This window comes from Engraulis encrasicolus, chromosome 16 (assembly GCF_034702125.1).
Source record: "Engraulis encrasicolus isolate BLACKSEA-1 chromosome 16, IST_EnEncr_1.0, whole genome shotgun sequence".
Lineage (NCBI taxonomy): Eukaryota > Metazoa > Chordata > Actinopteri > Clupeiformes > Engraulidae > Engraulis > Engraulis encrasicolus.
In genome coordinates this window covers 34,499,082-34,526,868 of record NC_085872.1, presented here as the reverse complement: position 1 = coordinate 34,526,868, position 27,787 = coordinate 34,499,082, and the positions used below count along the sequence as shown (strand labels likewise).

The following is a 27,787-nucleotide window of genomic DNA, read 5'->3' as shown; positions in this document are numbered from 1 at the left end:
CTGGAAACGAGATGAGGTGGGACAGAATTAGACCAGTGAGATGAACAATAACACAGGGCTATTGAGCCACACAGGGAAGTATAATTACAATTACAATTACAAATGGACCAATTTACATTCCTGCCTCCGACCCTTTTGTGTTAAGAGAACTAATGGTCAGAGACTAAAAGATAGTCAGTTGACCTTGTACAAGCAAATTAAACACTTATGTTATGTTAACCCTAAATGCGGAGGCATCGAGTTCTCCAGTCTGTCTATCTATATACGTAGCAGCCACAGAAGGGCAGATCTGTACATCACCTCGTATTAGCCATTGTGGTCTTTGGGGTCACAAATGTGGGATGCGACGGGAGTAGACAGGCAGAGGAGAACAAAAAGCTTAATCTCCCAGTGAAGCATGCGATGGTGTGATGCCTCCGGGGGTTGCTGTCAGTGAATATAGGCCAGCAGATCTGCCTCATTCCCTCTGTCACTATGCACTAGCTAGCCTATTTAGGGCACCGTGGACACACCACTTTACAGAAGAACTGTGTGGGCAAAAAGACTGTACGTTTGTCTCCATTGCTTTTTTTGTGCTGACCAAGGAGTAGCAATAGTACAATACGCATTGTATGTCCATGTGGGTGCACAACATCATGGTGTCGCATCCAAGTGTGTCGCTCCACCGCTAATGCCATGAGGGGGTTAACTGTGCGGTCAGTGGTAACTTTATGATGAGCTAGGTTTGCACGACAGTCTTAGAGAAGACTAAAAGACTAAAAGGCTGCTCTTTAAGTTCCAAACGGATTACAAGCCTAATTACATGGTCTTAAAGAAACTACTAGCTGGCCTCAGGCAACTCCACTGGTTGGATAACATAACTCTTGTCTTCAGAGGGTTTTTCTTTTTCAGTTCACTAAAATCACAGTGATGTAATAATGTGAGTGCTTCTTCTGTGACACTACATGCCGGTGGTGTACAGTAGCAGTACAAGATAATGTTATGTAACATGGCTGTTTGCGCTGCTTTTTCCTTCTCAAGAGACGTGTAAGTGCAAGGGTCCCATGTTCTTTAGGTATGCATGGGTCAACAATCCCAGGCCCTGAAACAAAGCTCAGGAAAGAGTGGGTTATGAAACAGTGATGCGCCCTGGCTGTGGTACCTTCTGGAAGCGGAATGGTAAACACTCCACATACACATCCTGCCACATCTCCTCCATCTCGGCCAGCTCCGAGCCCAAGTCCACCTGGATCCGTGGTAGTGGTAGTGGCAGTGGCAGTGGCAGCTCTACCACCTCTGTGAGCTCACACTCCCCACCATCCACCTCATGGCCCCTGGCCCCATGGTCCAGGCTGCCTGGCTTTCTTCTGGCGTTCCTGACACCAGCTTTGGCCAGCACAGGCAGCTTGCTACCCTGCGCCCTCTCAATGGGACGGTAGGAGCAGCTCCGCAGCATATAAAGGGCCATGGCCAGTTTGTGTGAAGGTTGAGGCTCAATGGGGTCCTCAGAGAGAGAATCCGAGTTCTGGTCCTCCGTTGGATCTCCATCAAGCGCATGCTGCCTGCTGTGGCCGTGGACCAGGTCCAGGGACTCCACTGAGGGGCTGGAACTGCCGTGGTCAAGTAGTGTGCGCTCGCTGTCCGAGGTGGTGGTGGCGTTGGAGGGCTGGGTGTCTGCCACCAGTGTGGCAGAGGACGTCTGTTCCTCCTCCCTCTCCTCACCACTGGTGCTGCCGGCCGCACTGGCAGAATAGCGTGTGGACGGGCCGCAGGAGATGCTGCGTGCCACCTTGCGGGGAACGCGGCACACGGCTTCGTAGTCAGAGTCGGCCACACGCAGGGCGCTGCAGCCACGGCAACGGTGGTGATGCCGGTGTGATGAGGAGATTTCTGAGGGGGCGGTCTGACAGGTGTGATGTGCATGTGCACACTCTGCCATCGTCTGATCCTCCTCCTCAGCCCAGGCCTCGTACAGCGAGTAGACCAGGTCCTCCTGCAACAGGGCACAGTACTTGGCATGGTAGAGCCCAGTCATGTCTACAGTGAAGTCCTTGCTCTGGGACTGAGTGGCACTAGAAGGAATGTCAGCATTATTCTTGCGATACAGGCCCCAGATGCATTGGCGTAGCCTGTCCTTCTCCTGCAACAACTTTTGGAGTCGCTCTATTGACAGTGCCTCGACCCGTGCGATCACCGTGTCGAAGCGGTACATGCGATCCAACATGAATGCACACTTGCTGCATGCAAACTCGCCGCGGCCATCGCGTGTCAGCTCCCAGCCAAGTGCGTGGGACAGAAGAACTTGCAGGTTGAGCTTTGCAGCTGGGTGGAAGATCCAGCGGCGCTGGTTGCCACATAGTTCCCGGGCACAGATGCGACACACCTCCTTCATTTTGGAATCAAGCATGGGGTAGCTGCAACACTGACGACCAGCAAGAATGAAAGAGGCTCTCTGTTCAGCTCTCCCTTAACACAAGCACTGCAGGGTACCAGTCCTTCTATGCAAAATGTCACACAAGAAAAAAAAGACAGCCACACAGCTCTTGCAATAGGGAAATGGAACAGCAACTTCAAGTAGGTTCAGCAAAATGTCCCCTGCTTCTTGAAATTAATTATTTTTCCAAAGCTAGAGTGACATTTCATTTAAATTGGAAAAATACATCTGACATGAAATAAATAACAGAAATATAATCTATGACTATCCATTTAAATATTTGGTATGTTGTGCATTATGAGGAGGCAGGGAAGGCTATAGCAGCAGAGCAAAGGCAGGGCGTTTTCAGACGACCCATCTTTAAGAAATGCACGTGGATGAGAAGCCTGCGAGTACAAGGTAGGAAGCAAAAAGCAAGGCAACAATGTTCGTTCCAACAGACAACCAGTGATCCCTGGATTTTCTACAGCCCGATATGAACAGCATGTGTCGCTTCTTCAAAATGCTCGTTCCTGGAAATGATGGCGCAGTCGTGCGTAAATGGCCGTAAAAATGGAAAGGTTGCCCATACATCCATTTTCCGAAATCGTTCGAGTCTATGGCACAGTCCTTTGATTGTTAGATCTTCACAGAATGTACATCACAAGTAACACTACATCATTACGTCCGCTGTCATGTGAAAGAGCTCACGGTATCACCGGTAGTCCTTCAGCCAGACTGGCTTGTACTGGCATCGCGTATTGTTGCTCCGTTTGCGTTGAATTCGCGTATATCTCACAATGGACCGTTGTGATTTTATAATCATAGCAAGGTCATTTTATATCTATCTATAAAGCGGAGCAGGACCACACTATGAAAGATCCACAAGAGCGATAGCAATGATGTGGCAGCGCTGTGGCTGCCTTCCGAAACCTGCTAACACGGCATGTACCATTTCCTCAAATAGGGGTGTCCATGACATTCCACAGTGCTTTGACTTTAGTTTATGACACGAAACAAAGTAAATCGAAAGTATTAATGCACGACATGTAGTCAGTTACATCTAATTGGAAATAGCTCTGGTCAGATTTCACAACAATGCCCGCCCATAAACGCTGCATAATTCCACTGTTCCCCATTTAATCGGAATGTCTCCAGTTGAGTGCGCAGGTGAAATGTTAATTTTTTAGGCAATAAAATGCTCAGCACCTGCTTACCCTATGCTGCGGTGATGTGGTTAGTGGAAGTGTTAAGCCTCTCTTAGCTTTTTTGTGTGATATTCTGCTTAGTGATATTATTTTAGCCATACCAGACCATGTGCAAACCACCCTTTCATCGGACAACTATTGTAAATCTCATGAGATACATAGTAACTATCAATGACGTGCAGTGAGCATTTCACCGCTATTCCTGTGTCAATTCCTGGGATTACAATGACACAAATCAACACCTCCGCGCCACTATATGTGAATGTGTTTTTAAAAATTCCTGAAGGTGGAACATATCGACTGGAACTAGATGTGCCATATCTTAGCCTTTTTGTCTATTTGTGTGTTTGCTTGCTTACTGGGTGTTTTAAAATGTTGATGTTTAACATGTTTAAAATGTTGAGTAAACTAATGAGAAAATATGCAGTAAGCATCAACCCACTTCATTTTGCCCTGTCAAACGACAAGACAAATAGTCAGTTGTGAATGCATTTCACTTTTGTGCTGTTCACCCCTAGACTCCAGACAGTGTTGGGGCTGGAGCGGAAGCATCCAGTGCCCCCAGCCGCAGGGAATCACCAAATTAGCCAAATATTTTATGCGTCGAGGAAGGGCAAAGCTTGTGGAAATGTGCTAATTTTTCAGTTCAGCAATGTTGTCCCCATATTGCTTGAAATGTACTACACAGCAATGTAATGTACAGTTATAAACATTATATATAGTACATATCCAACCATAATGATGGTTTCAATTCGTTGTGCAAGCCACTGACAGGCTCGCAGCTCAGCCTTTTCTTTCCAGATTTACAATGGTTATGTAGCCATTTCCAACAAATCACCAGTCATTTTGACTATTCACATCCACTAACGCCCACATTTCTGCCTGTTTGACAAAGTACAGATCAATAAACCACCATCTCTGCCTGAACCTTACGTAAACACAAACACTAAAGGATTCATTACATGGCACCAGTGATCACTTAAGAAGTCTATTAATCATTCAGACTCTGGGCAGAAACGTCTGACTTTCATTTGGCCAAATCCCAGTAGATCTTGGTCTATCTCACTGTCTTAGAGCCATAACAGATAATGGAGAAGATGTTTGTTTTATACATACAAGGTGTGTTTGTACATTATCAAGGTGTGTGTGTGCGCATGTGCGTGTGTGTGTGTGTGTGCGTGTGTGCGTGCGCGCGTGCATGTGTGTGTGTTTGTCTGTATATTTTACTGTATTTACTTTGTTTATTTATGGGCCTCAATCCCCACCACTGTTCATATTCTACTTCAGTATTCAAACAGATTCGAACTCAGGCCTTGATAAGCGACACCAAGTTGGGCTACAACCCACCACCCATCCATCTGATTAAAGGTCAGCCTTCACCAGAGGAGGGATAGTGCCAAGGCCCACCTCCACAAAAGGACATACAGTGTAACCCAGAGGGAAGACCATGGCAACAAAGGAGAGAAGCGAGCAAAGGGAAGAACTGTGTTTTTAAATGATGTACTGTAGGGCGGGGAGCCTGGTTTCAACTCTCTCAGCTGGTTGCCTTGAAAACCAGCAAATAAACATTCCTGAGGGGTGTACAGATAGTCATGCTACCCCGTGTGACTGTGAAGTCCCTCTTTAGGGACCTTCCTTTAAAATAAACAGCTTTAAAGAAATAGGTCTCTTACAGGGGGAACATACAGACACAGTCATTTCCTATTACCTGTATTGTGATCATGATGGACAAATTCCCCTATTTCTTTATTTATTGTATGCAAATCAAATCAACTCACTTTGATTTTTCTGATGTGCAATATTTCGTATTACGTAGTGATGAAATGAGGTCACTGCTGAACCTTGTACCTACAGCGATAATTGTGACATGTTGGGTTTGGGTCCCCAGAGCGGTGACCCCTGCCAGGTCTGTAGGGACAGGCACTATGTCAGGGCAATTGGTTAATATTAGCCTGGAAGGTCAGAATGAGTGTAACCTCATGACTGGGCAGCAGAGGCATGACCTACTTAACCAAGTAACAATTTATCTACTTTCTCTCTCTCTCTTTTGGTTTCTCTCTCTCTCTCTCTCTCTCTCTCTCTCTCTCTCTCTCTCTCTCTCTCTCTCTCTCTCTCTCTCTCTCTCTCTCTCTCTCTCTCTCTCACACACACACACACAAACACACTCCTCTCCTTCCTGTGACATATATTGAAATCGATTTTCATGAATAGTAAATCATCTCCAAAAATAGCCCCAGTGTATCGTCCTGATTATCCACACACAAATCAAGTGATCCTGCTTCATGAACATTCTTGAACAGTGGAAATGCCAGGCTGGGCAGACACTGACACTCAACAGCCTTCACATTCACACAGAATATTGGCTCCAGCCATCCACCTACTAGTCACCTCTGTGGTTGAGGTCTGCATGAGAAATCCAAACATTTCTATTCCTGCAAAGTCCCTTTGCATATTCCTCTCTCCTGATTTACAAGTGAAAATGCACCTCACCTACTGACAGCCTTGTGTTTCTAAGCTGCATAAAACTACAAAGCTACATAAAAAACAAAGACCAATTCTAGTACCTTTCCTAAATGATTACAGATCTGTGCAAATAAAGAGTAATTATATTTCCGTGGTGACTCCTAGAGGGAATGTACCATCGTTATTTATTATTATTATTATTATTATTATTATTATTATTTAATACACTGCTGTGTATTCTGTGTAAAGCTTTAAAATAATGTATGTTTTAATTTATGTTTTATGTTCTAGTTTATGACAATGAACAAAGAAAAGAGACCACATCACTCCAGTTCTTAGGTCATTGCACTCTTCTGATAGTTTATAAGTCACTAAATGGCTTAGGCCCTAAATATATTGTAAATATGCTTGAGCAATATCATGTCTTAGGTATTCAGAATTTCCTCTCTTGGTTGTGCCTAGGGTCAAGTCTAGACAGGGTGAAATGGCATTTAGCCATTATGCTGCAAAATGATGGAACCAACTTCCTGTCCAAATTAGAACTGCCCCAACAGTATCTTGTTTTAAAAAGAAATTAAAATCAGCTTTATTCTCATCTACCTTTGGTGATAGTTAGTTACATACAATCTATAACACAATACAGTTTCTTTTTCCTCTGTTTTCTCTACTCTTTAGCACATTGAATGACATTTATGTAGATAATGTGCTATGTACGCCATTTTGATTGATAGATTGAATACTTTGTAACTCTATCCTCCATATTACGTAATGACTTAAATATGATGTGCCATGTTTGTGCCACTGAAACATGTGTCACTTCCATAGTAACAAAGCAATGATGTTATCTGCCTGTGTTATGCCTGTGGGATGTAGTCACGTAGCCTCTGACATAAATATCTCTGCAGCTCATTTGTTTTCCCCCCTCAGCTCAGAATAACAGGGTGCCCCACGCGCTCATGGCCACGCTAGGTAAACAACAGGGCAACAGGTTACATAAACTGTGGCAGACATTAAAATCAGACTGGTTACAGATCTGTTTAGTAACTACTAATGGCTAACACTAGCATTATATAACCTACCCTAAACTATGGCAACACGACAATCGTTGTGTGATTTTTGTTTGCTTGTGACATGTTCGGAGGGCTGAGAGTGAGTCCTGCTGCTTTGCCTTTCCAGCAGGGGGAGTCATCATCACAGCAGAGAGTCGGGTAAGGGGATGACAGAAGCTGACATGGGCTCGTTTTTGAGGGCCCAGTGCTGCTATTGCTCTGCAGAGCACACCAGAAAACATCAAAATGGCAAAGTGCACATAAGCCCTGCAGAGCAAAACAGCACTGCACCCTCAAAAACGAGCCCACTGACACTCATATGCACAGTGGAAAGTAAAAACCCTACCACGTATTTAACTCAACCAGTCTGAACAATCAAATCCTTATGACAATACAGACCATCAGACGGCTGAACTGGCACCTTAGTGAAATCACCTGTCAGGCGATATGGAGCTGTGGATGCACGTGACAAATTGCACACTGCCTTTTGGTAAAGAGGCAGAAGGAGAACATGGTAGGGCTAACTACGTGAAGCCATGATCTTCGACCTTAATGAACACACATACAGTATGTAATATTTGTATTGGTGAAATGGCCATACCTGCATCTCTTGCTGTATACGTAGTCTCTCTCGACCCAACTCTTCTTGATAATACTGTAAGATATATGAGAGAGAGGAGGGGGGAGGGAGGGAGGGAGAGAGATTAGAGGCATGCCACAGAGGGGGATACTTTTCACACATTAAACAGCTGTGCGTGTGCATCAGTACTCAAAAGCATGCAATCTGACCAACCAAAGTCCATAACGGGAACTCATTCTACATTGAGATTGATGAAGACCACGGCATTGTATGTTTTGTATTGTATTTTTTTGGGGGGGGGGGGAGGTTGACGACGACCTTTATTGTGACGGGAAAGTTACAGAGGGACAGGAAATGAGCAGGGAGAGAGAGATGGGGAAGGTTTCTACTCTCTCCTTGATAGACAGAGCATAGGAGGTCTCAGAGAGGTAGGATGTTCATACAGCTAATATTTTAAATATATTCTCAACGGGGTCATAATAAAGAAAACATGTATTAATGTTCTGTGAGTTAAGTTAGTGTCAGGCTTCTATGAGCCATTACTACCTGGTTTCCAATAATACAGCAATATTGCAATATTAAAAAGTTATATCAAAGGTTGTTATTTACAATTATGTTAATTGTATTCACACGTCCCAGTATTTGTGCAGGAAGCTTACTCAAATGTTCATACAGACAGCGGAATGTTAGAAAACACTGAAATAAAACCAAACTGTGATATTTGATATTGAAATTATGACATTTGGATCATATAACAGCATTTTAGTGAAAAAGTACTCGATTAACACATTTTATAGCTTCTGTAGGTTTTTAAAAAAGTAATGTTGTTTAATGTTGTTCTTTTGGTTACTTTGCAAAATTCCTGCATGTGGAGGGAAGTGTAGGTGACCTAGTCCCAAAATAAAGCTGTCGGGGAGGTGTCAGTGCTACAAGCAATGAAAAGAACATATGTGTGCATGTGAGCGTGACTGTCTCTCGGTGTGTGTCTGAGTGTGCATGTGTGTGCATATTTGATGGGGAGATAGGGAGAGAAAGTGCGTGCATGTGTGTGCGTGTGTGTGCTAAATTGCACTTGCATGAGTAGTCAGTGCAAGCGTGTTTGCCTGTGCACGTGAGTGCATATGATACAACTTGAAGACAGATTCTCACACTTTTGTCACTTGCTAATGTGACTAAATTTCCACCCCATTTTCCAGAAGTGGCACTCACACATGCAAAACTGTGTCCCATTACTGGAATCAATTTCCACTTAATCACAGTATCTTAGAGAAATATTTAATTTGGTTAACACGCCCTGATTCCAGTAAGTGACCAATGTGCTAATGTGTGCACAAATCAATATCATGGACTTGTATGTGTCTACTGGCAGTGACTCCAGGGTGTACCTCTACGTGCGGGCACAAACACACACACAGACACACACACAGACACACACACACACACACACACACACACACACACACACACACACACACACACACACACACACACACACACACACACACACACACACACACACACACACAACACACACACAAGTACACACATGCACTCATGCACGTCTCTCACCTCTGCATCTGTCTCCTTCTGCAGCAGGGAGGAGCCGAGGTCTTGCACCTGTTCCTCCAGTTGCTCCACTCGTTCGCCCAGGACCTTCTTCTCCCCCGTCAACGTCACGATCATTCTCTCCTTACTGCAGAGAGCCTGCCTCAGCTCCTCTATCACCCTACAGAGACACAGTGCAGACAGGACAGGACATCAATGGCAATGGCATTGGCAATGGCCCATCAATGGCAAGAGGAGATCGGTGACAGATTAGAACATTTGTGTGGCCAGCATGTTAGAAGTCGCAACACATTCAATCAGAGATGGGATTCACTGCAGCAGAACAAAAGCCATTTTAAATCACTGGTACCTCCCTACACTATCATTGAGAGAATACTGGCTCACGTCCTATTAGTATGTACTATCACTGAAGTACACAACTGCATCTCAACAAAGCAGAGAACTGCACAGGTGTGGTCAAGCATGTTACGATCCATTCAAGATATTTCGAAAGAGCCCCTTGATTGAACCCCCTGCCCCAACTTTCCCTTTTTATTTGGTCTTATTTTTAATGTATGTGTTGTTTCTTTTAGGGGGAATGCATTTATTTTATTTGTGTTAGCATTGACATACTGTATTGCTTTTTTTCTGAGCAGAAAACTGATTTGTACTGTCAAAACAATTCAGTTAACTGATAAATGTTGATCACAAAAAAATAATGACTATTCAATGAGAGACTTTGACTAGTTTTGAAAGTGTGTACTATTTACCGGTCTTTATCTCTGTCGGGCAGCATGCTGACCAGCTCCAGGTCCACGCCCCTCTCCTCTCCTATTGGCTCACTGGGACCCATCTCCATGGTGACACATACATTCTGGGAGCAGGTGTCACCCAGGGTGGCCATTCGGTCCACATCACCCCGCGTTAGCTCGGCCTCCTGAGGGGACGTGATAGGATTGTTAGGAGAACCTTAGTGTGCGTGTGTGTGTCAGTGTGTCTGTGTCTGTGTGTCTGTGTAAGTTACTTTTCACGAAAATTGATTTTGTTATATTTCACAGGAAGGAGATGAGTGTGTGTGCGAGTATCTGTTTCTGTGTGTGTATGTGTGTATATGTGTGTGTGTGTGTGTGTGTGTGTGTGTGTGTGTGTGTGTGTGTGTGTGTGTGTGTGTGTGTGTGTGTTGTGTGTTGTGTGTGTGTGTGTGTGTGTGTGTTGTGTGTGTGTGTGTGTGTGTGTGTGTGTGTGTGTGTGTGTGTGTGTGTGTGTGTGTGTGTGTGTGTGTGTGTGTGTGTGTGTGTGTGTGTGTGTGTGTGTGTGTGTGTGTGTGTGTGTGTGTGTGTGTGTGTGTGTGTACCTCCTCCAGGAGCAGCCTCCTGGTCTCCAGTACTTCCTGCATGTGGTTAATCTCCTGCTGCCGCTCATCACATCGTCGCTGCACCTCAGCCTCATTGTGATTGGTCAGGCTCTCTGCTCTTGTTCTGCCAAGCAAGCAAAGGAAACAGTGCCTTTACAAAGACGCAAAAGGTGCACCTAATGAGAACATATTTCCATGAGTTAAAGGTGAAGATTGTGCACATCCCAGGAAAAGGTGAAGGACAAAGGCTGACTGTAGTTTTCAGAGTGAGGGGTCCACACACGGATGTGATCCGCAGATCCCTCACTCTGAAAACATATTTCTATAACACACACTTTCGCTTCCCATCTCTCAGGCCCGTACATGCACACACATATGCATGCCCAGACACACACACACACACACACACACACACACACACACTAGGGATTGTACAAACCGCACCAAAAACCGAAACCGTACAATTCACACACCATACCGGACCGTGAAATGCAGTCCTTGGCAAACCGCAATTCATGTACTACCCAGAAAAATACGTAAAACAGAGATTCTAGGAGTATCTTATCCAGTCTCTCTGATTAACACATTAGCATATAAGACCAATCAGAGGATGACACAATTAAAATCACACCATTTTCACATTATAAGCCTATACAAACCACATGTAGGATATTATGATTCTATTAGCCACTTGAAAGAGGGCATTTGGGACGCTCAGACAGCGCACATCAGCTGACGACAGCTGATTCAACTTGCGCATCATCACTTTATAATTGCAGTTATATAAATATGGTTTAATATTCCCAGTGCACCATTTATCATGAACTAAAAAAAAGAACCGTAGAGAACCGAAAACCGTGACCTTGATACCGTGATATGAACCGAACCGTGAATTTTGTGAACCGTTCCATCCCTAACACACACACACACACACACACACACACACACACACACACACACACACACACACACACACACACACACACACACACACACACACACACACACACACACACACACACATAATAAATACAGCTGCCCTCTACTCTGTCACACATGCTCATGGGCCAAATGGTGTCTTTATGTGTTGCTTTTTTTGAGTATGGATGGATCAGTTCACTCCGCGCTACTCTATGAGTCTCGCCAGTGATGTCACTGCAACCTACAAACCTGCACCACTAGAGGGAGTTGTAGACAGCAAAGGCCAACACATTTCTCCAAATTAACTGCAAGAGCACCATATATAACTACGGATGGATAACCATCAAAATATTCTATTTTGGATGGAAATTCATCTTAATATTACAATGGAAATGTCAGATATCACTGTTGTGAAAATACCCAAACACCCTGAATGTATGAAGAAGCTGTAAAGCAGTTATAGAAAAGGGATGTGATACTGTTAGTGTAGCATACTCTTGCTTATGCACCTGATGATTCTGACATGCTACTACTGACAATCAGCTTTGGTATTGAAACAATCAGATTTCATAAGGAGGCAATTCTACATTGCAATGCTAAGTTTTGGGCAGTTAACCTGCAGTAGAAGCTGAAATTGAATCCAGAGGGACGATTATGTCAGAATCGTCCATCTTCAGTACAGTACATGTGTGCTAACATGATGGACTAATCTGTCTGTCTGTCTCTCTCTCTCACTGTCGCTCTCTCTCTCCCTTACAGACACAGTCTAAGAATGGCAAACGCCATGCTGTCTGAGGGCATCAGCCTCTTTGCACTCTTTTTAAACTGATGACCAACAGCAACGGGAGCTCAGATATCAGCCTCTCTGGCTTATTTAGGCACAGCCAACCCTGCGAGTCTGGGCTGGGCAAAGGCTTCTGATAAAGGCTGATGAACATCCTTTCTCCTCTGTTAACTAGAGATGCACCGATCAGCTTTTTTTGGGCCGATCAACAGACCATCAGCAACTATCTATATTGATAACTATAACTATAGATAACTATCTATATTGATGTTTTCTAAATTGAAGTAGACCAATAATTATCACAATTTGCATAGGCCAATGTACTGTATGTATTTCAACTAGCTCCAGATGTAACCTTAATGCAAAACAAAAAAGTTACAAGAGGAATTTAATATCTCGTGATCTGCTTTTTGCCAATGCCGATTGCCGATCATGGAATTTTTGCCAATATCTGCCGATCATGATTGGCGGCCAATTGATCGGTGCATCTCTACTGTTGACCCCTGACTTCTGGTGTTGCCCTTTACAGATTCGACCCGATGCCATTCAGCATTTCAGCATGTGTAGTTAAGAGTACATGAACTTGATGCAGGGTGACCATGTTCTACATTATGGATGGTAAATGGACAGTCCTGAGAGAGAGTGACTGAGTCAGCTAAGAGTTTGGTGCTGATCTGCTGCTGATCTAGCTCAGAACAAATTTCTGCACAGACTCATGTTTCAGTTCTGCAAGTGAACACACTGGATCAGCAAGAACATACAGACTGCCACACAACCACAACAATTACCTGCACTCAACTGGAGATGAGGTCCAGAATTGTTCATATCATAAATCTTGTATGAACAACATCATACCCCAGGTGCATTCTGTGCCTGCACAGGAGGAGATGGGTGGCCCTCGGCTCAACTTCAGGCCCATGCACAGAAAAGACACTGTACAGTGTCAGGAAGCTCGAGGGATGATTTCCCCATAGCCTTTTGTGGTAACACTTCTAAATAAGGGGCCATAATTAACAGTAAAGTAGCTACAACCTAATACTTAAGTAAGGGTTAATAATCATTACTTAATGCCACATATTAATTGTTATTAATGCATTAGTAAGCAGTTACTTAACTATTAGATAACTATTACCTTGTGTTACAAGTTAATAGCATATTATTATTTAACTAATAGATAAGTAAGGGCACAGTTAATAGTTAAGTAGCTATCAGGTCATACTCAACTAAGGACCAAAAGTAACACTTACTTAATACAAAAGCAACGCATAACTAATGGTTATATAATACATAAATATTGGGTTTTGGGACCCTTATATTAGAGTTGGCTGAGGATAACTAATGGTTAATTAATAGATAGATATTGGTGTTTGGGACCCTTATATTAGAGTTGGCTGCGGATAACTAATGGTTAATTAATCGATAGATATTGGTGTTTGGGACCCTTATAATAGAGTTGGCTGAGCATACCTAATACAGTAGTTAAGTAATTATTCTACTGTGACATCTAGTTTTCACTCGTTCAAATCACTGTAATAGTGGCAACAGGAGCCATTATATAGCAAGGATTGGACGTACACTTCTCAATGATGGTGGGATGATGAGATGTAATTTTTTCATGTACCACTTATTAAATTTAATGGTAAAAACCCTACGATAAATGCAGAACATTATGAGGAGTAACAGTTTTGAAGCGAAACTAAACCATTCCTTTGTGATAATTAGGTTAATGTTTGAGAATATTAGCTCCAAGAAGAGCAGTGCATGATGGGTACGCAATCTATAGACAACAATAATTCGGTATTATTTAATCATTAGATATGTCTTACTTTTGTATTAAGTAAGTGTTAATTAAGGTCCTTAGTTAAGTATGACCTAATAGCTACTTAACTATTAACTGTACCCTTACTTATCTATTAGTTAAATAATTATATGCTATGAACTTGAGACACATGGTAATAGTTATCTAATAGTTAAGTAACTGCTTACTAATGTTTAACATGTGAATTAATAACAGTTTATATGTGTCTAATGTGGCATTAAGTAGTGATTATTAACTGTTACTAAAGTATTAGGTTATAGCTAAATTGCTGTTAATTATGTTAATTATAATTATATATATGGCCCCTTACCATGTGTCTCAAGTTAATAGCATATAATTATTTAACTAATAGATAAGTAAGGGTACAGTTAATAGTTAATAAGTTAATACTTAATACAAAAGTAAGGCATATCTAATGATTAAATAATACAGAATTATTGTTGTCTATAGATTGCGTACCCATCATGCACTGCTCTTCTTGGAGCTAATATTCTCAAACATTAACCTAATTATCACAAAGGAATGGTTTAGTTTCGCTTCAAAACTATTACTCTTCAGAATGTTCTGCATTTATTGTAGGGTTTTTACCGTTAAAACTAATAAGTGGTACATGAAAAAATTACCCCACCATCATTGAGAAGTGTACGTCCAATCCTTGCTATATAATGGCTCCTGTTGCCACTATTACAGTGATTTGAACGAGTGAAAACTAGATGTCACAGTAGATTAATTACTTGACTATTAGGTATGCTCAGCCAACTCTATTATAAGGGTCCCAAACACCAATATCTATCGATTAATTAACCATTAGTTATCCGCAGCCAACTCTAATATAAGGGTCCCAAACACCAATATCTATCTATTAATTAACCATTAGTTATCCTCAGCCAACTCTAATATAAGGGTCCCAAAACCCAATATTTATGTATTATATAACCATTAGTTATGCGTTGCTTTTGTATTAAGTAAGTGTTACTTTTGGTCCTTAGTTGAGTATGACCTGATAGCTACTTAACTATTAACTGTGCCCTTACTTATCTATTAGTTAAATAATAATATGCTATTAACTTGTAACACAAGGTAATAGTTATCTAATAGTTAAGTAACTGCTTACTAATGTTCAACATATGCATTAATAACAATTAATATGTGTCTAATGTGGCATTAAATAATGATTATTAACCCTTACTTAAGCATTAGGTTGTAGCTACTTTACTGTTAATTATGGCCCCTTATTTGGAAGTGTTACCCCTTTTGTTATATTAACGGACATATATTAACCGTTCCTCTCCTTCTGTCTTTCCATATTTCCCTCTCCTTCCGTGGTGCCTTAACTCTCTATGTGCATCTGTATGGCTTGCTGACACCCATCAAGGTCATTTATCGCCCACTAATCAATTCCTCTATCCTACTCGCCGCCTCTACCGGCCTTCTCCCCCCCGGTTCTCTGGGAACCAGCCAGAATGAAAAAGGTTTATGGGGGGAAGGTGTTGGCTTTCTTGCAGCCGCCTCCATGCCAGGCTATTACTCCTAGTATATGGCTACAGGGTGGGTGGGACGGACCCTGGCTGGATGTTCCACGGGCCAGCTGTTTCTCTGACACATGAGCTGTGAAGAATCTGTAAGGGGATCAATATGGGGGGGCCCATCTGTGGATGAAGCTTTAAGTGGGCTACAACCTCATTATGCCTACACATGAACATCAAAAAATATAAGTCCTTACGACATAAGATTACTAATAAGATTGGTCAACTGTTCTCCTACAAGTCTTTGTGCAAAAGGAGCTATTTAACGGGATAAAGTACCATAGGTACTTTGATCTATGTGTGTGTAAGGATTGCACCATAAGTCATCTAAATATTAAAGGCAAGGCAAGGCAATTTTATTTGTATGACGCATTTCATACACAAACGCAATTCAATGTGCTTAGGAAAAAAAGTAAAATGAAATAAAATAAAAGTAATTTGCCCTAGAAAATAAAGCCTTGCCCATCGGCAACACACATGTTCTATTTGAAAAAGAAAAAGAAACAATTAAAAGACTCATCAAGTACAAATTAAATCATTCACTTACAAAGCCTTGTCAAGGAGCTGTTGTTTTTCTTGTAACTCCTGCTTCAAGCTCTCCACCTCTACCTTCAATTCAATATTCTGAAACAGAGCAGAAATATATTAGGTTAGACATTTAGTACACACAAATAACAAACATAATTTAAGAAGCTTTAGCCTTACCTAAACTAATCTATATCCTATAGATAATGTTGGTTTTTATATATATTAGGGCTGCATAATTAATCGAAATTAATTGAAAATCACGATTTGGATTTAAAATGTAAAATCGAGATTTAGTTGTGATAGCACAGGGGGCAGCATAGTGACCTGCCTTCAGGAGTCCTTGAAATCAGAACATGTTGACAGGCTGGTGTTTCTGGCCAAAAGTCTGTAGGCCCACCTAAGCTTCATGCTATTTCCTTTTACATAATTATTACAATTCCGTTCTATTTTGTTCATCCCTTATGTAATATATTCTTGTCTGGTTATATTTAATCTTGTGATTTTAATAACATTCTGTAAAAAATCAGTTGTTTATTTTTGTTGAATAATCATGATTAATTATCACGACTTAAATTTTGATCCAATCCATTTTTTATCATTTTTCCATAATCGGGCAGCCCTAATATATATAATTTATAGATGTATTATAGATTACATTAAATTACACCTGATAATCACTTTTACCAAAAATGACATACAATCGGGCCAAAAATGCAAGGTCTGGCATTAGAGATTACATTGCATTTGTATGCCCATTTCATTAACACTTTATTAAAAAGTTCCAAGAACAAGTAATGATGTGAAAATAACAATAACAAGGCTTTGATGAGACCTAGGGAGACTTAGTGGCTTTAGTGTCAGATGGAAAATATTTGCTGTGCATACACTCTCTAACACACGCACAAACACTAACCCACTTGCACCCTGACACCCCCACCACCACCTCCAGATGAACAAGTAGTTTGTGCTTTATTGAGCCTTTGACTCACACACCCGTGACAAGTCTCACACTTAACAGTTGAGAAGACACGCTAGGATACAACCACCCTGAAGAGAGAGGGTCTCTTGATTTTTCTTGTCATGTGTGTGTCTCTTCTTGTATGTGTGTGGTGTGTATATATGAAGAGTTCATATGTAAAACCCCCTAACTCCATTTCTGAAGACCTGCACTTCAATATTTTTAGGGAACCCACTTGTTGGTTTGGTTTATATTCATGTACTTGATAATACATATAAATAGTTATATTACATGAATAAAATATAAAAATATGTAATTTTGATAGCTTTGTAGAAAATAAAAATTAATTAAGATTATTTTCTGAAAAAGCACTTAGGGGGTTTTGCATCTGAACTCTTCATATGCATTTGCACAGGTATGTATGTCTGGTGTGTGTATATGAGTCTGGTGTTGGTGCTGTTGTCTGTGCACAGTAGTACACCACACGGCATCTGCAGTAGCCCAGGTGCTGCGTCTCTCTCCCTCCACCAGCACCCACCTGTTGTGTGCTGTACAGCTGTGAGTCTCCTCTATTCTGCTGTGACTGGCTGACCAGGAGACATGCTACACCCCAAACACTGCCACCCCAGCCTGCTGCCCTTTATCACATCTACATGCACCTTCCTTCCTCCCTCTCCCTCTCCCTCTCCCTCTCCCTCTCCCTCTCCCTCTCCCTCTCTCACGCTCTCTTTCGCTCCCACTTGATTAATCAGGGAGTCACTTAACACCACGCTGGGGCATCTTTCACTGCCGTCATGCCTTTTTAAATATAACTTGCGGGGGAATGCGGCCCGTGCTGGCACGGGGAGCCGACAGCTGCAGCCCGTTGTTTACCTGCCTCGCTCGCCTCGCCTCGCACCCCTGGGCCACTGGTCAGCACCCCCACCCCTCCACACCTCACCCCATGGCCGTTGACAGCTTTGGCTGGGACCGGGACAAAGACATCAGAAAGGGCCCCCTACTCCATACATTCCATGTAATGAATACTGACTTGTGGGCCCCACCTCTCCCTGGGCCAGGGACAATTGACCCCTTTGTCCCCCCTGTCAGCTCCCCGGCCCCGGCCCCGGCCCCCACTGCTCCATGGCCTTAGCAGGAGGCCTGGGATGCTTCCAGGGACCCCACAGCAGATCCATGCCACTGAGTGACAGGCAGACAGGATTAAAGAGCCAGCACGCATGAGCCAGGGACACACACACAGCACACACATCATGCACGCACACTCACGAAGGCACGCACCTACACCGGCTGACCCGCAGTGATAGCACAGAACAGCCGTCTAGTGTGGGCCAACAACTCCCACCGCCAATTTTCCAAAACAACTACTCTGCAGACCCCCACAATGATTCACAATGATTCACAATGATGCATACTCTATAAAAGACCATGAAACCAAATTAGGATTACAAAATGGCATAGGAGGATTACAAAATGGCATTTGCGGTATGTTTCATACTGTCGTTTTCCTTTACCAACAGCATGTTTGTTCCATTATTGACCTTTTGGTGAGGTATGGGCTTGGCGCGGTACTGACTTGGCTTCCCGGTATAAACAGATGGAGAGCAACATGGCCACTTCCTCCTGTTAGAATGTGTGTGACCTTCACGGGAGCGCAGCCATGCCAAGGTACATTCGCTACTTTGCCACCTCACCCCTTCTCTCTCTCTCTCTCTCTCTCTCTCTCTCTCTCTCTCTCTCTCTCTCTCTCTCTCTCTCTCTCTCTCTCTCACCCTTCACCACCCTTTCTGTTTCTCTCCCCCTCCCAGTTTCTTCTCTCTCTCTCTTACATACACACCCATGTACACACACATGCACATGAGACAGCGAGAGCATCCCTGCTGTCCATTCTCTGGGATGCCGACAGAACAAAGGGGTCAGTTGTCCTGGGCCCGGGCCCCCAAAATTGGGTCCTCATTACATTATATGTATTTGATAGGGGGCCCTTTCAGATGACTCTGGGCCCAGTGAAAGCTGTCAGTGGCCCTGGCCATTCCACCACGTGAGTCAACAGCACAGAGCACACAGTTACACGTGCTGCCGTGAAAATAAATCAGTCTCCTCATCATAAAACCTTTCCAAGTACTGTAGTAGTCTGCAACTGTTTTTCAGATGGATATGCAATACAGAGCAGTAAATCAGCAACACAGATCCTTCCTACCCACAAGCTCACAGAAAACATGTTGATTTTGGGGGGTTGTTTTTTTCTGAAACTAAACAAGACCATACAGTATACAACAAATTTTCTCATTTAGTTTTAAAGTGTATAAATATACGAAGAGTTCAGATGCAAAACCCCCTAAGTGCCTTTTCAGAAAACAATCTTATTCATTTTTATTTAATACAAAGCAATCAAAATTGCATATTTTTATTTTATTTATGTAATATAACTATTTATAGGTATTATCAAGTACATGAATGTAAACCAAACCAACAACGGGGTTCCCTAAAAATATAGAAGTGCAGGTCTTCAGAAATGGAGTTAGGGGGTTTTGCATCTGCACTCATATTTCCGGAAAGTCAATTTAATCCTGTCTGTTTTTTTCACCAAAACAGTTGTGTGCATAACTATGTAACTGTAAAATAAGAGATTAGACTCTACTGTCTTTATTTTCATTCTATAAATAATTATATAAATACGTACACTGTTTCTCTACATCGACATAATCTGAGGGTTTCTGTATTATAATACCAGTACATAATATGTCAGAGTAGTATGCTGTATGCTCAAATGTTTTATTACTTAGTTTAAGGGTTCATACATCCCCAATGGAAATCGTCCAGGTGCCAGACAGTTGTTGTATAAGTAGAAATGTGAGAGTTCACACTGGATGTAGTATGCTCCAAAACGTATTTTGTTACTTAGTATTAGTATTAGTTTAAAGCCAACGTTTCAATCCTCTTGTCAGATCATCCATATGATTGCCTTAGGAAGACCCTACAAGAGGATGCCAGCAACATTTTGTATCGCTCTTACCTGTCTTTGCCATACCTTCCAATCTATCTTTTTAAATATACATTTTTAGGTCTGTATTGCTTTTATTTTGACAAGACAGTGGAGGAGAGACAGGAAATGAGTGGGGTGAGGGAGACGGGGAAGGATCAGCAAATGACCCGGGCCGGAATCAAACGTGTAGTAACCCAGTGCCCTACCGTTTAACCATGGCAGGGCCCAATCTATCTTTTTGATAGGCAGGAAAACACTGGTAAAGTGCACAGCATAGCATTCTACACCCTCCTATTCAACAAGTTCTTCCAAACAGCTCAGCTTCTCCCAGTAATTCACGGTTTTGGGTGGCCACTAAATGGCAATTAAGAACAACAATTCTCCACAGTTTCACTATGAGATCTATGAGTGGGATTCATTGCTCCTGCTGCATGCTTTTCCATACATTAACCTGTTAAAATAACCATATCCATAGTCCATACACTCCATATAGGCACTACAAGCTATAGGCATATAGGCTCCATATCGGATAACTATCCTGTCACAGATTACTTGAACAATCATCAATGCCAAGTACAGGAACTGTGATAAATATCAATGCCACATTCATAGTTATTCAAAGCCTTTCTTAGTCTTTCAATATAGCAATGTAGCTTTCAATATATGGAATCTGGACATGATTATGACCTCTGAAGTACGTGTTTATGGCTGTGTTTCTGACTAGAACATCACAATACCAACAAATAGTACCTGTTCTCTCCTTCTGACAGTGATACACCTTTATTAATTGCTAGTTCTGAGGCCTGGGTTTGAGATGCATACAGTACAAAAGAAATGCTGGAGAACTTAAGGTGCTAACATCCCACCTGTGTTCTCTGTGCTTCTTTTCCTCATTTTGAATATGGATGATCTCTGTCTCTGTCTCTGTTTCTGTCTCTGTCTCTGTCTCTGTCTCTGTCTCTCTCTCTCTCTCTCTCTCTCTCTCTCTCTCTATGTATTAATTTATACATACACACTGTGTGTGTGTGTGTGTGTGTGTGTGTGTGTGTGTGTGTGTGTGTGTGTGTGTGTGTGTGTGTGTGTGTGTGTGTGTGTGTGTGTGTGTGTGTGTGTGTGTGTGTGTGTGCGTATGGTGGAGTTGTAGTGACTTTTGTGGTGTCTCCTATTCAATGTCCCTTTGCCTATGATTCTCTCTCTCTCTCTCTCTCTCTCTCTCTCTCTCTCTCTCTCTCTCTCTCTCTCTCTCTCTCTCTCTCTCTCCCTCTCTCTCTGTTTGTTTAAATCCATGACTTCAAATTGCCGTACAGTATCACCTGTGAGATACCTAAAAGCAACCCATATCAGTTGTGTGAAACTCAAAAACGCATGACTGACATCACAAAACATATACACTTTAACGGCATAAACACCTGTAGTTATACTCATGCCATCTCTCTCTTCCCCTCTCCCTCTCCATCTCTCGGGCTAAAAATAGCCTCGTTCCACCTGCTGTTTTTGTCCCCTTGCCCACGGCAACCAAATCTTTTTTAACCACTTGACTGCTCACCTCAGCCAATGATTGGCGCAGGAGAGGGAGAGAGAAAGGTCAGCAGTAGTGCCATCTGTATTTCATGACACATACTGTACATCACAGCACAAATACACACAGCTAGGGAAATACACTAACCAGCCAAGTACAAACTCTCCTAATGATAGTAAACTGCTCTCTGATCTCTTTTGATATTATATAATCATGTATACATTGCAGGGTTTCCCCCAGCACTTTACAGTTAGGGTCGCTACCTTGACAACAAGCACCTACCACTTTGACAAGGTCCCCTGAGAAGATTAGGATTTGTGCCATTGCAAATGCAATTTCTGAAGTTGCTTTACAACATATTGCACAAGAACTATTCTTCTTGGGAGATGGCCACATCATATTTCACAGGAAACTGCGAAACAACATACCCATTTTGATGATAATATTCACATGTCTGTGATACAGGGGTTATCTCTCTCCACCATGACAAACATAATGTTACCTTCTATTGTTATTCGTGTCATGCCCATGTGCGTGATGGTAAGCCTAGCCCAATCCCTTAAAATGTCACTTTGATTCCTAGTCACTAAAACATGTCTGACCAGAGTGAAGGCAGTAAATGCCAGTGCTATAGGGGCCACTGGAGGGTAAACAAAAACCCCTCTCTCAGTCTAACTGTCCTGCCTTTCATCTTCTCTCATTCTTAATTATTGCTAGGCATCAAGGTGTTAATGTCATCCAACTTTCCAGGCAATTGGTGTTGGCATGCCTGCCAAGGCTCTGCAAGGCTCTGGCCAAGAGAGGAGGATTTACTGTAAGGATCAGGGTGATCTGCGTGATGATGAGGACGGTTATTGGCATGCCATTTCTTCCTGCAGGTTGTTTGTCATACAAGGGGCTCAACTGTGATAAGGCGGTTAAGAAAAGAGGGAATTGAATTTGAATTAAATCAGCCGTGCGTGTGTGTGTGTGTGTGTGTGTGTGTGTGTGTGTGTGTGTGTGTGTGTGTGTGTGTGTGTGTGTGTGTGTGTGTGTGTGTGCATGCGTGCGTGTGCGTGTGCGTGTGCGTGCGTGTGCTCTGTGTGTGTGTGTGTGTGTGTGTGTGTGTGTGTGTGTGTGTGTGTGTGTGTGTGCGTGCGTGCGCGTGCGTGTGTGTGCGTGTGTGTACATGCTCACATGCATGCAAGCATGAGTATGTGTATTAGTGAGATACTATTGTGGGTTGCCAGGGGGACATAACGACAGGGCCATGTATTTCACTGGTATTAGGGGATACGGCCAGAGCAGGGGCCCTCAGTGCATAGCAATCTCATAATTACACAGAGCCAAGAGGATTTCATACCAACACACAAACATCAGACACAAGGACATTTGCACTGCCAACATTCACTACCCCCCACGCACGCACACACACACACACACACACACACACACAGACACACTCACCTAAACTAAACTGACAATTCTAATAAAACAGTGAACAAATTCTGAAGTTCTGACTTAAATTATTGAGTCTTTTTCTGAACACAACAGATGACACTTTGAACAGTTTGGACAAAAGATATATCTCCACTGCACAGTTCTAGGTTCTATGGAACTAATAAAGTGTAGCTATGCACCCTGACAGTCTAACCAATTCCATTCCAAACAAAGACCAAAAATTCCCACTCTGTGTACAAACAACCCCTGTCCCAGCATCTGCACTAGGGCTGTGACAATATTGAATCAAATCATGCTTAATCGTAATACACAGTCACGATACTGTATCGCGATGCAAGGGTACAGTATCGTGATATGTTCTTTCAAAGTTCTATTACCCTTTAGTCCAGAAAACAACCACATGATATGATATGACAGTGCTCCCAAGCTTCAAATCATCATCATTATTATTTTGAAACGTTATTATTAGCCTGTTGCAACCTATGCTACGTATAAACTATCATAGCTTTTATTTACATTTTTATTGTATAATGTTGGCAAAGGTGAAAAAAGAAAATGAATGAAGTAAATATCGCAATGCATTGCAGTAAGACATGTATCGCAATGCATCGTGATAGTATCACATTGTGGAATGTGTATCGTGATGTGCATTGAATCTAGACCCCTTGCCAATACCCACCCCTAATCTGCACTGAGTACTCTCTCTACCAGAATAAGAGGTGAGGAGCAACGATCCCTTCACAATCTAACATGTACTGTACAGGGGTGCTCAACAGACCCCTTCAATTTTCAGTTGCAAGATGAGGGGGAATATTTCTGGATCTGATATATTTATGCAGTACAATCATAAATTATTATTATTCAATATGCAGCTAACAAAGGTCCATATTTAATCATAAGCGCAGAGCCTATGTTATGACCTTACGGTCACCATAATTGCAATGGCTTTGTCTTAATCTGTTACTTAAGGCTCTCGGTAATGTCATAGCAATGTTGTTATGATGTACAGTAGTTGAGTATTTTCAGCAAATAGTAAATAGGCCTGCTAGCGAACCAATTATGCATTAAGAGGCTACAAGTAGAGTATGTAGGATTGTGGCCAGAGTAGACATTGCAACTACTGTATGACCCCAATTCCCAAATTTGATCTTTTCATGAATCTTTACTACGTAATATAATAATATCTACTGGTCTGACCAAAGCAGAGTCATTTTTGCAGCTTAAGATGTCTATTACTCTAAATTCAACATGGCGGTCATGGAGAATATCCACCTTTTTATGTACGAAAAGTGAGATTTTCCCAGTCATAATGAATACCTAGAAATTAATGGTGGTGGAAAATACTCACGAAAAAGATTATATTTGTGAATGTGCAGCATAAATTCTGGAAGTAAACTGCTCCACATTTGCTCTACCCAGAATGCTAACGTAACCCCTTAGTGCAGAGCCTATGTTATAACCTTACTGTCACCTAAATTGCAATGGCTATATCTTCATCTGCTATGTAAGGCTCTGGGTACTGTCATAGCCATATTGTTATGATGTAGTTGAGTATTTTCAGCAAACAGTGAATAGGCCCACCGGCGACCCCATCTGCAGTGAGAGGCTACAAGAATTGTGTTTGATTTAAGCTTGGACGAAAAAAAAAAAATTAAGTGGAGAAAAGTGTTTCACATGAAGTGTTTTTTTTTTTTTTTTTTTTAAAGAAAAAAAGGGTTGGTTCGTACTTGTGGTTTCTTAACTTCATGATAGTGAGAACTATTTATGCTATTTAACTATTTATCTTTTGAGACATATTTGGTCCAGTGTGTAATTCACCTGTAGTAGGTTTTTTTTCCAGAAATGTATGCTGCCCATTCCCAAATGCATTTTCATTAATATTTACTTAGTGACAGATGTAATATTTACTGGTCTGACCAGAGTAGGCTTTGCAGTCAAAGATGTCGATGACTGATCATTCAAAATGGTGGATCTATTGCACATGGAGGGGACCTATTCACCTATCATGTATGAAAAGTGTAAATTGCCATGTCATCATCAATACTTACAAATTTATGGTGGTAGTTATTTAATGAAAAAAGGATATTTGTGAATGAGCAGCAGAAATTAGGGAAATAAAGGACTAAAACAATTACACACTTTCAATATCAGGAAAGAATGATATTACACACATTCCTATTGGTTTAGCACTGTTTTGTTTTGGGTTTTTTTCCCCACAAGACTGTGTGAAAACGAGATTGTGCGTTTGAGGGTAATGACACATTATTCTCTTGACAAATTGTGTCACTTGCTAAAATCAGAGTGACGTCTCATATGGTCACCATACAGTCGCAGCTCAAAGCTCCCTCCCTTGCTACAAATCAGTGGGAACTAGACCTGAGGGCTTCTGATATTTATAGGGGTTTTTTTGTGAAGATTTACCCCCTATAAACCATGAATCAAGTGAAAAGGGAGTTTTTCCTCACCCCTGTTGCCTCCATTCAGTGTGACTATTTATCACTTATCCTGGGCCCAACCTCTGTGGACCTTATGCCTCTACGATCTCTATTTATGTCCTCTTTACACTTATTTCATTTACATCTACTCATTTACCTATTGACATATTTTCTCTATTTCCGTCTATAGTTTCTTCTTTTGTCTTCTTGCTATTCTTTCAGTTGTTTCTGTCTCTCTTTTCTACTTCACTTTTTATTCGCATCTTTAACATTGATGTTTACCCATATGTTAAGCACTTTGACCTGCATGCCTTGTATGATATTGTGCTATACAAATACAATTATTATTATTACTATTATTATTATTATTATTATTATCATTATTATTAAAAGCCATCAAAGGGATATTGCAGGTTTGAGATATGTACACTAACTAAATTATCTTGTGTTAGAACAGACTCAAATCCACGCACAAGGCTGGTTAACGTTCAATAACATCCACAACAACTGAAAGCTATTTTTCTGTTCTTTAAATAAGGCCTGACATAGCTTTGTGGTGTTTAAGGCCTTGTGGATCTAACACCTGGTAGTTTTCACATATAGCCTATATTAAGACAGGTCTGAAAGCACTTAAAATAAGAGATGCCTGGAGGTCCTTCACACAGTAGCAAACACAAGAATGCTCCGTCCATCTGTCCCTCGCACAGGCTGTCTCGACACAGTGTCTGCTGTGTCCCACCAGTCAGGCCCACAACAGCTATTATTATCACAACAACATTCAGCACAACAACATCTGCACGAGATCGGCTTTCTTTCAGTATTTTTACTCACTGTAAGTCATTTCACATTTCACACATTACTGCTTTTCCATGTCTCGATGTTTCAGCATACGTATGATGGATTTAGATTTAAAATGTTCTTTTAAGATAAACAATAGTGAAAATCGTTATACTAGTGAATTGGTTCATTTAACAGTCAATCAACAAAGCTGACAGGATGTGAGATCTACACGATGGGTCTCCGCTAGCAAGCGGCTACTGTGAAACACAGTTGAAGACCCTCTTCTGACTCTCTTCAGACCACAAAAAAAAGTAACAACTCACCGTTCTGTAGACATCATCGCTGCTGTCCTCGAACTTCTGCTGAATTCTCTCCTCCAGGAAGTAGATGCGGAGCTTGAGGCTGAAGTTCTCCTTCTTCAGGTCATTGAGGTGCTGCGACAAAGTACGGTAGCAGTTAGACATGTCAGGTCCTCGTCCCGGGGGGCATCTTCAACGCCCCCTCAGTTTTGCGGCATGGCCACGCAAAAACTAGGGAAGGGACCTCGAAAAAAATCGGCGTATCCTACTTATTTAGAGCCACATTGTAGCTCCAAGCACACACACACACACATTCACTCACTCACTCACTCACACACACACACACTGTTATCTGCTGAAAGGCCACACTGAGGGCTGGACGGCCCTGTAGTGGTTCAGAAGTGTTGGCAGGTTGACTCCATGGTGGGCTATGTGGCGAAGCACTGAGGCACGAGGGTTTTCTGACTCGCAAGAGGCATCCCAGGAATCTAAAGGCTGGCAGAGGAGCAGCACACAGGATCACAGTCTCCAGCAAAGTGTAAGATGATCACTCTCTTAGGCCAGGACAGAGGGGGTGAGGGGCACAGAGCCACAGACCGTGATAGAGAGACAAAGATAGAGCGAGAGCAAAAGTGAGGGGGAGAGAGAGAGAGACAGACAGAAGCTGTGTGTGCTGAGACCCGCCCAGGTGATTGTTTTCTCCCCCTCATTCAATCTCCTCCTCTGTAATGCCCTCCATATGCCTGATTCAATAATCTTAGCATTTAAAAAATGTGATGTACAGAAAGTATTATCAATAATATTACATAGCCTACTAAACAACACCTATGACATATACAATACATATACAACTCGTTCAATTTTAGCATGACTTATTGGTTCAAACTTCTGGCCGTTCCATGAACAGAGCTTATCTGTTATGCAAAATTCATAATGCTTCTCAAGTCTTGTAAATAGTGATGGTGAATGATAAGTGCTATGAATGTAATTGTTTTTTTGTTGGCAATCAATAAATGGACCTAACGTGACAAAAAATTCACCATTGACAGCTTTTCTGAAGGCAGTATTACTTCCAAGGGGGGGGCTGAAGCGCAGGCCACAGCGAAGTCCAAAACCTATTTTTAGAAAGGTGTCCTAAGTTTTCCTGTCAGAGCCCTGCAACATACCGGCAATTTCTCTTCAAACTGGAAATGCCCATTACAAA

General features: G+C 42.1%; 2 protein-coding genes across 3 annotated transcripts in view; both read right to left on the bottom strand.

The window, feature by feature from the left end:
- Positions 1 to 27,034, bottom strand: part of LOC134465671 (myomegalin-like) — a 57,697-nt gene extending 30,663 nt beyond the window's left edge. For both annotated transcript variants that reach the window (XM_063219464.1, XM_063219466.1), the window contains exons 1-6: positions 26,608 to 27,034; positions 16,189 to 16,265; positions 10,592 to 10,715; positions 10,008 to 10,174; positions 9,262 to 9,418; positions 7,714 to 7,767 (exon numbers count right to left, since the gene is read on the bottom strand). In XM_063219464.1, coding sequence (XP_063075534.1) covers positions 7,714 to 7,767; positions 9,262 to 9,418; positions 10,008 to 10,174; positions 10,592 to 10,715; positions 16,189 to 16,265; positions 26,608 to 26,748 — 720 coding nt within the window. In that variant the 5' untranslated portion in view covers positions 26,749 to 27,034. The remainder of the gene's footprint in view (positions 1 to 7,713; positions 7,768 to 9,261; positions 9,419 to 10,007; positions 10,175 to 10,591; positions 10,716 to 16,188; positions 16,266 to 26,607) is intronic.
- LOC134465672 (uncharacterized) lies at positions 9 to 5,742 on the bottom strand. The gene has a single exon (XM_063219467.1). It carries the CDS (start codon positions 2,384 to 2,386, stop codon positions 1,109 to 1,111), a length of 1,278 nt encoding a protein of 425 aa, XP_063075537.1. The 5' UTR covers positions 2,387 to 5,742; the 3' UTR covers positions 9 to 1,108.
- Positions 27,035 to 27,787: the final 753 nt, after the last annotated feature.

Bases quoted from the DNA above. Each gene is read 5' to 3' on its own strand.
- LOC134465672 (XM_063219467.1), bottom strand. From the start codon at position 2,386: ATGCTTGATTCCAAAATGAAGGAGGTGTGTCGCATCTGTGCCCGGGAA.